This window comes from Camellia sinensis, chromosome 3, assembly GCF_055761805.1.
Source record: "Camellia sinensis isolate YWXY chromosome 3, ASM5576180v1, whole genome shotgun sequence".
NCBI lineage: Eukaryota > Viridiplantae > Streptophyta > Magnoliopsida > Ericales > Theaceae > Camellia > Camellia sinensis.
The window spans coordinates 39,987,196-39,997,940 of NC_138963.1; the positions used below are offsets into that span (position 1 = coordinate 39,987,196).

Here is a 10,745-nt window from a genome sequence, read left to right on the forward strand (position 1 = left end):
CAATTCCTAAGACAGTAATAATTGTTATGAGACGTTCAAAAACCTTGAACCGCAATGGGAGAGAGAATGTGTGTGGAGGACACGTCGATTTGATTTTTCAGAGGAAGTCGACAATATCACATCAACCATGAAAACACTTCTATGAGATGAAGGTATTGGTTAGTTTTGAGGTGTTGTTACGGGATATTTTAATGATGTTGTTAAGATGAGATTTATAAATTTATATTAAATAATTATGAAATATAAAAAGATATGACAAAATATAATTGGTAAGAAACATAATTATGCAGTACCTTAAATCAACCAATAAGAGTTTGTTTGGAAGTAGGTAGATTTTTTGACTTTTTTATTATTTTAATTTAGGGTTAAAAAGTCTCATTTAGAATAGATTTTTTAATTTTTTTAACTTTTTATAAGAAAAAAATATAATAATTATGAATTAAATGTGATATTTTATCCTATTAAATTAAAAAATTTATTTTATATTTTTATGAATAAAATAATTCAAAATCCAACCCAACTCAACTCAAGTCAAATTGCCAAACAAAGGCTATTTTTTGCACGATGAGGTGTGCCATGTTTTTCTTTGTTTCAACAAATGTTCCGTACGAAACAATTTCCACTATCCAATGAAAACTTATTCAAAACTTATTATAAATTTATTTTAAAAAGTTTAACTTGAAATTAACTTATGTAAATTTGACACATTTAAAAAAAAATATTTACCATTAAAAATTTATTATTTTAACATTTTTACCTTTTTTTCTAAAAAAAATATATTATAGATTTTTATTATTAAAATAATAAAAATAAAAACTCAACTTGTTTTCAATCATATTTTGTACTATTCTTATTTTCCAAGATGACCAATTGCTGAACCAATTATGCTTATTTCCAAAAGAAAAAGAAAAATAAGGGCTCTCTGATAGTGATAAATGTTTAGCTCAAAAAAATCAGCAGACCACCCGTTCAAGTCAATAATTGAGTCAAGGAAATTGAATGAATCATTACATAATCAAATGAGATTCCATTGTAGATTTTTTGCCATAATAGTTGTGATCTTATTCTAATTTTTTTTTTGCATAATTTCAGCCTGTACAATTGTAATAATTCCCTGATTGATTGTAAATCATTGACTATATATATAAACTAAAGAATCACCAAAGGAGTGGAGTGAATTCTCTTTTCTTTTCTTTTTTTGATTCTTGCGGAAGATAAAAGTTCAACAAAGAAGAGTTTACTACCACATTCCTGGGATACATCAATCCCTACTAGAGCTAACAGTGCTCATATCAGTGATCAAAAAAGAGAGAATGGAACTTGGAGGATCCTCTAGAAAGACAGTGTGGTCATGCTGGTTTACACTTATGTTAGCCAGAGCATCAACACTCTGATTAGCTTCTCTAGGGATGGCTTTAAGTGTGCATTGGCAGCGCCGTAGGAGGAAATTAGCATCCTCAATGAGTGCTCGATAGGGAGAGTTTGCTGCAGATCCATCTCGGATCAACTCTATAGCTGTCTGTGAGTCGGTCTCAATGTCAATGTTGGTCAATCCCTTCTGCATGATGATGGTCAGCGCTCTGTAAATTCTCCACAGCTCGGATTCCAAACTTGTGCAACTTCCTAAATAGCCGAAGTACCCCCACACCCAGGTTCCAACTTCATCTCGGAACAGCCCTCCAAATCCAGACTGGCCTGGGTCTCCTCTGGAGCTTCCATCCGTGTTTAGTTTGAGTTTACCTGCAAAAGGACAAGACCACAACATTAGATTAGGATCTCTGAAATGTGGGTTCAGGATGGCCTAGAAGGCCTCCTGAGTTGCCATAGCTTGTTCAAAAATGGAGTTAACAGTTATATATGAAGGTGTGGAGAGGTTATCAAACACTTCTTTGTTCCTCCCTTTCCAAATGTGCCAGAGTGTTGTTAGAAAAACAATAGGCCACTGAATATTGTGCACTCGATCCTTGCTTCTCATATTAACTTTGATCCAAGCCTGCAGAGAAGTGTTGTTACTATGCTGCCACCAGTCAAGACTTCTAAGGTTAAGCCATATTGCCTTAGCTTTAGGGTAGTCCCGAAGTAGATAGTACATATCTTCTCTACAAATTTGGCATTTGGGGCAAATCTCAGAGTTTGAAAGTTGTCTGATGAACCTCATATGATTAGTCAGAAGCCTCTCATGCAAAACAAGCCAGAGAAAGGTTTTGAGTTTTTTAGGGGCCTTTATTTTCCAAAGCCACTGCCAATTCACTTCCTCTCTGTCCTCATTTAAAATAGCTATGTAAGCTGCTGCTGTTGTAAATTGTCCACTAAGGGAGCCTTTCCAAAGAGGGTTATCACTAAAAGTAACATACCTTGGTCTATATATACTGAAAATTTTCTCTTTCACTGATTGGGAAATAAGATCTTGAATTGAGGTTAAGTCCCATTGTCCTTTTTCATTGATTATAGAACTAACTTTGGTTGTGTTGTCAATGTAAGCCCCTGGTTGAGTGATACACAATAGTTGGTTACCACACCACCAATCTATCCATAAGGCTATGTTCTCCCCTGTGCCAACATTCCATTTTATATTCCTACTCAGGACCTCCTCATTCCTGATAATGCTTTTCTAAGTGTGTGGTGCTCTTCTTTGGGTGGGCCAGTTAGAGACTGAATAGCCCTTGAGATATTTGGCTTTTAGAATTTTGCACCAAAGCTCATCAGAGTTATTAGTCAATTTCCATCCCAACTTAGATAGGAGAGCTGAATTCTGGACTCTAGCTTGTCTTATACCAAGGCCCCCATTACTCTTAGATTTACAAACTTGCTGCCAGTTAACAAGATGAACTTTCTTCCTCTCCTCTATATTACCCTAGAGAAAATTTCTATTCATTTTATCAATTTGGTCACATACCCTTCTTGGAATTTCCATGGTTTGCATTAGATGATTAGACATGGAAGAAGTGACAGCCTTGACTAGGGTAGCTCTGCCTGCAAGAGATAAATTTTTGGCTTTCCAACCAGATAGTTTTTTGGCCATTCTGTCAAGAATATCTTGTAAATGAGTTTTGCTAACTCTAGGGTGAAGGAGAGGAGTACCCAGGTATTTCCCTAGGTCAGTAGTGATGGAGATGCCACACATATTGCTGAGAGGGAGAGCTTCTCTTCTAGGGATGTTGGGGGAAATGTACATTTTGGATTTATGAAAATTAATTTTTTGACCAGACATGCCACAAAACTCAGATAGAACTTCCATAATGCAATTACAGTTACTTCTATTAACTTTAGCAAAGAGAATCAAATCATCTGCAAAAAACAGGTGGGAAATGGGGGGGCTGTTATTAGAAGCTTTGAGGCCCTTCCATTTTCTACTCTCAGTTTTAAAACGAATCATGTTGGAGAGATTTTCTATGCAAAGGATAAACAAATAAGGGGAGAAAGGATCTCCTTGCCTGAGACCTCTCCCCACACTGATGTTGGGTAAAGTTTCTCCATTCCAAATTATAGCAGAATTAACAGAAGTCACATAGTTCATGATGAGAGTGATCCAATTCGGAGTTAGTTTGAATTCTTTAAGGGTATGGTGTATGAAATCCCAGGAAATGTGGTCATAAGCTTTCTCAAGGTCAATTTTGAGGATCATGCCACCAAGCTTACCTTTTTTACATCTAAGTGTATGGAAGATTTCTTGGGTTATGATAATATTATCAGTGGTGGTTCTGCCAGGGATAAAACTGCTCTGGTTGGGACTGATAAGGTCAGGGAGGAGAGGTCTGAGTCTGTTGACAATGATTTTAGATATGGATTTATAGATGACATTGCAAAGACTGATGGGTCTAAATTGTTTTAAAGACTCGGGATTATCCAGCTTGGGTATAAGGGTGATGAGAGTTTCATTGATTTCTTTGGGGACCTTTTTAGAGTGAAAGCACTCTTGGATAAAATGGCAAACATAGGTGCTAATAGTGTTCCAGTGTTTGTGGTAGAAAATAGCTTGGAGTCCATCTTTCCCCAGGGCTTTGAAGGCTTTAATGTTTTTAATGGCTGTCCATATTTCAGAGTTAGACATAGGGGCAAGGAGATGATTATTGTCTTCAGAGGTGAAACAGGTTCTAGCAATGTTAATCCATTTATCCACAAGGTGAATTTCCTCATATTGGAAAAGTTGACTAAAATGATCCATGATGTGGTTTTTGAGTTCATTGGTGTTCGAGATCCAATTACCATTGTCGTCTTTTAGCACATGAATTTTAAGCTTTCGACGCTTGGTTAAGGTAGACATGTGGAAGAATCTTGTGTTATTGTCTCCCAAAATGAGCCATTTGTTTCTGGATTTTTGAAACCAAAGAATCTCTTCCTGAAAAAGGGTCAAATTAAATTGTTTGATGAGGTCTTTCTCCAGGATATGCAAGTTGTGAGAAAAGACCTGGGCTTGAGTTTTTTGGATGCCTTCAATACGGGCCAACAGATTTCTTTTGTGTTTAAAGATGTTACCAAAGACTTCTCTATTCCAAGTTTTAACATTCTGAGTAAAATTGTCAATAGTTTCAAGGAGTTTAAAATCTTTGTTTAACCAAGAAAGATGAACAACCTCAGGGAAATTAGGGTGGCAAAGCCAGGCCGCTTCAAATCTAAAAGGCCTATTTTGAGGGTTAAAGGAATGCATACCTTGAGTGTATACTATCAGTGGAGAATGATCCGAGTAGGTTCGCGGGAGAGTCCTCACAGTTCCTTCAGGAAAAAGGGCTCGCCATTGATCATTGCTCATAGCTCGATCCAACCTCTCCATAGAGTTAGCCAGGCCTTGACGGTTGTTTGTTCATGTGAGACGGGGACCAACACTTTCTAAATCAATAAGATTGCAATTATTGATCCTTTCCATAAACCTCAGTGTTCTGTTCTGATTAGGGGTGTGTGGGAAGCTTCTCCTCTCACTCTGGTTAACATAGTCATTGAAATCTCCGGCTATAAGCCAAGGCTTGTTTAAGTTCCTCGCTGTGTCTTCCAACTCCTCCCAAAGAGCCTCCCTCAGATAGGGGTTAAGGCTGGCATACACCGCGTTGAAAACCCATTCCTCGTAGTCCTCTTTATGAACCGTGGCTTGTATGTATTGATTAGTAACAGCAAATGCATGAACATTAGCTTGGTTAGTGTCCCAGATTAACCAAATTCCACCTGATCGTCCCACTGGGTCAACAATAGTAGCTGCGAAAAAACCCATGTTGCTGAAGAAATTTCCCATGGAACTAAACATGACTTTCGTTTCCAAGAGAACAATAATCCCAGGTCTGTGGGTTTGAAGGAGCTCACGCATGTTGCGTCGAAAGGTATTGTTACCAGCCCCGCAGCAGTTCCAAATCAAGATTTTGAGCGAGTCCATGGATGGAAATGATGGTAGAGGATCAGCTATAATACCTGGTAAGAGGCTACGGATCCTACGATGGTCTTGGTCTATCGACCGCATGGATGCCATTTTCAGGGAGTGGAGTGGATGTATGGTTGTTTTGCTCCACCCTGGTTCGATTCTCAGCTTTATTTGCTCTATCCACCAGATTGTGTCAACTTGGTGAATTACTTCTGTCCCTGACTCTAACAACAGCCCCAAGTTGTTGTCTTCCATCTTGTTGATTGTTGCTTCTGGGAGGTTCATCTTGTCACGACCCAAACCCACCCCTATAGGTTTAGCATCGTAACCGGCCAGTAATCCTGGGATTACCGAAGGCCTCTGAGACAGATTAACATAATATTAGGGGCTAGCGGAAGCAAATAAGAAATATACAACGTCCATTGAGCTATGCAGACTTATATGAAACAGAAAATTTTAAACTTTTTATATACATATATGCACATTATCTTTAAGTCGTTATACATATACAGATTAGACAAAAAAGGACTTAACCCTATTTACAAAATACACAAGACTTGTTCAACCAAACACGAAAACAAAACTTAAACTTTAAATCACATAGCGTTAAACACTTAACATATCCGGAACCTCCACGGGAGGCACATAGATTGGCTGACAAAACAGATTCTAGACAGATGCCTCTAAGCTTGGTCACGCGCCTGATCACCTACATACATAAACAATACAGTGAGCCAAAACCCAGTGAATAATAACAGAGTAAAGGGTTTTAATGAATAAGTCCATACAGATTCAGAAATCATAATTCAGTTTCGTATCAAATTCATAATTTGTCCAGATCATATACAGAAATCATAAGTCATGCTTACGTTCACGTGATACATTCATTAGCATTAACAGAACAGAACAGAACAGAACGCATACGCGTGAGGTTACAAATAACCAATTCCACAAAGGAACCTCCGGATCTGGGTAACAAAACAGAAGCTGAACCCCCATGACCGGGCCTCCAGTACGGGTAACAGAGTACAGACGGATATAAGTTCCATAAAAGAACCTCCGATACCGGGTAACAACTAACAGATATCACATGATGCTAAGGATGTCACGAATACATATCAGAAATTAAACAATCATTCATTGTACAAAACATATCAATTCGGAAAACCGATCTTGTTTTATCACACAGAAAATAGATACAGTTGAGCATAACTTTACTAAGTTATTACTCACAGATGGCTGCAGAAGCAAATCAGACAGACTTGACATATCCGATAAATCAGGCAGACAATGGCGCGTGACCTACACAAGCACATAACATATACACATTGAAATACAATATTACTCCCTTGATCAAACTTGACTTTTCTAGTCTTCTACTACGCTTGTTCTTTCTTATTCAAATAAACCGGGTTCTTATTTCACATATTCGTTCATTACTAAGCCCTTCTTTTCCAAATAGATTGATCTTTTACTTGGCTTCTTAAGCAATTACCACTAGATCAATGATTAATTCTTCAACTAACTAATCTATGTTGATTGGTAGCTTATTAATCGTTATTGAGTCATAATCATGTCTAGAATGCCTTGGAAAGATATGAGAATAAAAATGTGAACTAAATGCAATTTTTCAAAATATGCTGAAAATGGGTCCCGCTCGAGCGCCACTTTGGTCGCTCGAGTGGACTATAAAATTTGAAAAACTACTGGGAGCTTGATTTTCACGCTCGAGCGAGACTTTCCTCGCTCGAGCGAACAACACAAATTCTGAAATTCCAAAATTGCAATTGAAGTTCAAATTTGGTATTCAAAGCCTCAAAACATGTACTTTTGGTACACAAAAATGAAAAACCATTGTATAATTAAATACACACTTTCAATTAGAAATCATTCATTCAAAATCATACTCCAATTGTCCAAATTTAGTTTTAACTCATCTTCCCCATATCAAACCCAATTTCAAGCCCACAAATTTTAAAACACGAATTAAACTTTCAAAACTCTTGAAAAATTCATAATGTACATACAATTGGAACTCAATTTTATGTTAGGACAAATAAATTCCACCCAAAGTAATTAATTTCTAAATTAATTCTCATACATTTGATCATAGCTTCAATTTCTCATTTTCTCTTTAATTACATAAAATTGGCCTCAAGTTCTTTCTAGTTTCCTTAAAATCATGAAATTGGAGTCATGAAACTTCTTATAAATTTTCCAACTAATTTCCATAATCTTGAACTCAACTTAAGTTGTAACCTCAACTTAATTCATAATCAAAATATGTTTAATTTAAATAAAATCTTAAATTACATTACATGGATGGATTAAAAATTTAATTATAAAATCAAAGCTTTATCTAGCATTAGGATTAATTCTAATTTTCCATAAACTTGATATTCATAAAACATTTCTTTTTTTTTTTCTCTTCAAAATATGAGATTGAATTAATCCAAATCCTTCAAAACCCATGATGCATGTATAATTAGAGTATTAGACTTGTAAAATTTATTCATGCATGTAACAATGAAGCTTAATTTCATGCAAAATCACAACATCAAACCCAAAATAATTAATTTCTAATTTATTTTCCATAACCATCCACATGCATGCAACCCATTTCAAATTAACTTCTATAATTTTGAATCTAATTCAATTTCATCACCCTTTTACTAATTCCTTTTAATTTACATGAAATTGAAGTTATATGACTCTTAGGAAAGTATTTGTAGGTATGAAATTAAGATTAAAACCAACTAATTTTCTATATTCAAAATCAAATCATAATTTCATTCTTCAATTACTCTAATTTAGATTTTTATTAATTTCCTTCATATCTAACCCAAATTTAAACTTATCAATCTTTTATATATGAATTAAATCTAAAACCTTGAAATTCCAACATTCATGCAAGGATGAGTTTCAATTTGTGAAGAATAATAGAAATCAAACTCTAACTAATTAATTTCCAATTTATCTCTGTAATCTATAAACATAAATTCAATTTTCTTCATCTTCTTGCTAATTTCTATTAATTACATGAGATTGAATCCAACCATTTTTAATTTCAGCTTTTAGGTGATTTGTCTACAAAAATTTAAGCTTCAATTCCTTACCTTAAGCCTTCCATGGTTGAATCTCTTGAGTTCACTTCTTCCTATTTCCACACAAGACTTGAGTTGCTCTTTTTCCTTCCAAAATTTCCATCAAAGTGTTTTCCCTCTCTCGGTTTTGTCTCCAGCCGAGCAAATTGATGAACTAAACAATACATATCACTTCTTCTTGACCTCTACATAGCACACGTGCACTCTCCTTTGCTTTCCAACACATCAGATACACACACATACACAGATATCTCAATACACCCACACCCATTTACACCCCCAACACCAATTTAGTCCATAATTCAATTTATGTCTAGGAATAATTTAATTAAGCATCACTTAATCTTAATAAATTTTAATTAACACAAAATTAGTTAATTATAACTCATCTCAAATCTCATATAATTTAATTAGTCTAATTGACTTCCATTAGGGCCTAATTAAATATAATTAAATTTATCAATCTGAATCAGATTTTTAATCGAACTCCTAAAAGGTTCCAAATATTAAATTAAACTTATTTTCATCCTCAATTTTGATTCCCCAAATCATTTAGGCCTTCAATTTTTTATCAGACACCAAATCTTTGTCAATAAATTACATATTCAAATTGCGCACCCCATAAATAAATTTAATTCGTAATAGTCACAATTCTCAATCCTCATAATTTAATTAACTTAATTTTCTCCAATTCGGATCTAATTAATCGAATCTCAATTTTACTAACTGAAACGAATATTTAATTAAACTCCCAAATGGGTCCATAATTAATATTAAATTGATTCAACTTCTTAACTTCACTTCCTTAAGCCATTTGGACCCTTAATTTCTAATTTCAAAATAAATCTTTAATAGAATCATATACGGGTCAAATCCCACAATCCTCATAAATCCCAAATTAAATTACAATACTCGGCAATTAAATTTCAATCCTCGTAATTAATCATGTACTAATCATTACACGTGATGGGGTCGTTACACATCTCCTCTTCCATGTTGGATGTCTGGATCAGGAGGTTTTCTAGCTCTTGCTTTCCCTTCTCTGAGAGATATGGAATGGTTTAAAGGGGGGTATAGGTGAGAGAGAGTTTGAGGGGGCTTCAGTTATCACGTCCATTGGGATTTCTGGAGATATGGTATCAGAATCCTTGGGAGAAGTAGTTTCAGGCTCCAGAGTAGGAGTGTACTCTTTCTGTGTGTTGTCATTATCATTATGGGTAGGTGAGCTCAAAGTTGGATTTGCACATGGGTTGGATGATGTATATGATGTTGGGTATAATGGGGGTAATCCTAAGCTTTCAGAGTGGTTGGGGATCTTAGCGTGGTTAGTCCTTTGGTTAACTGTGGTAATCTCTTGCCCAGAAGGGGTCGAAACATTGAAGGATGAGGAGGCCTCCTTATCTAGGCCCAATCTGTTGGTTTTTTTACCTCGTCCAGATCCCTCTTCCTGATAAACAGAACTGCCCAACTCAGCAAATTTATTGGATTTTGGGCTAGGTCCACTATTCTGGGCCTTCCGAGTGGGTGTGGGCCTTCAGGTCTTTTTGGTAACCAACATCCATGGCCTAAAACCAGCATCAGTGTCCGCTGAACGTTGTCGGCTGTCATTCATCTGTAATTGTGTCGTTGAATAGTTCTCTGAAACGGCTAGTCCATCACCGGCCGGCGGCGAGTTTGTGGCTTGAGGCACCTGTGAGGATTGGTGTGCTGCTTTGTTTCGGCGTAGCTCCCTTCGATGATCCACCCTGCCACAGAAGAAGCAAAATGAGTGGATGGATTCATATTCAATGTTATAGCTTTTCTTACCTGGGGCAGAGGGGTTTGTTCAGGTCCATTTCAATGCGAACTCTGGCGTATTTGCCTCTGGTAGCCATGGCCGTTGTAAGATCAATTTTGAGAGGCTTCCCGATCTGTTTAGCGATGGTATATAGGACCTTGTTAATCATATTATTTAATTTTGATGATGTCTAAAATATTATTTGTAACAATTTGGATTTTTTTAATATACATATTATTTGACACAAAATATTATCTTTTTAAAAATATATATATTTGTTAAATATTATAATAAAAATATTTTTAAAAACTTTACTATTTACTTTTTGAAAATTTAGGTTGATCACTATTCACTTTTTGACAAAATAAAAATATTTTTGAAAACTTTACTATTCACTTTTTGAAAATTTAGGCTGATCACTATTCACTTTTTGACAAAATTAAAATTGATTAAAATGATTGATTGGTTGTATTATATTGACAAATATGATATTAATGGGTTGTCTTCTTTTGACAAA

The 10,745-nt window shown here is 35.5% G+C and overlaps 1 protein-coding gene across 2 annotated transcripts; it reads right to left on the reverse strand.

Moving 5' to 3' along the window:
* Positions 1-1,173: 1,173 nt before the first annotated feature.
* On the reverse strand, positions 1,174-8,657 carry LOC114296532 (uncharacterized). Of its 2 annotated transcripts, none has more exons than XR_003641223.2 (5): positions 8,464-8,657; positions 6,581-6,649; positions 5,967-6,056; positions 4,651-5,707; positions 1,174-1,740 (listed from the first exon to the last, which is right to left on the reverse strand). XR_003641223.2 is itself a non-coding variant. In XM_028240829.2 (5 exons), the coding sequence occupies exons 2-5, from the start codon at positions 6,614-6,616 to the stop codon at positions 1,262-1,264; spliced, it is 915 nt and encodes a 304-aa protein (XP_028096630.2). In that variant the 5' UTR covers positions 6,617-6,649; positions 8,464-8,657; the 3' UTR covers positions 1,174-1,261. The 2 variants fall into 2 exon arrangements, 1 of the variants encoding a protein (XP_028096630.2); XM_028240829.2 differs by having other exon boundaries at positions 5,398-5,707.
* Between the last annotated feature and the right edge of the window lie 2,088 nt (positions 8,658-10,745).

Coding starts and splice junctions, on each gene's coding strand:
- LOC114296532 (XM_028240829.2), bottom strand. CDS start 6,616: ATGTCAAGTCTGTCTGATTTGCTTCTGCAGCCATCT. Junction 6,057..6,580: donor ATTTGCTTCTGCAGCCATCT/GTGAGTAATAAC, acceptor TTATGTATGTAG/GTGATCAGGCGCGTGACCAA. Junction 5,708..5,966: donor CCCGTGGAGGTTCCGGATAT/GTTAAGTGTTTA, acceptor AATCTGTCTCAG/AGGCCTTCGGTAATCCCAGG.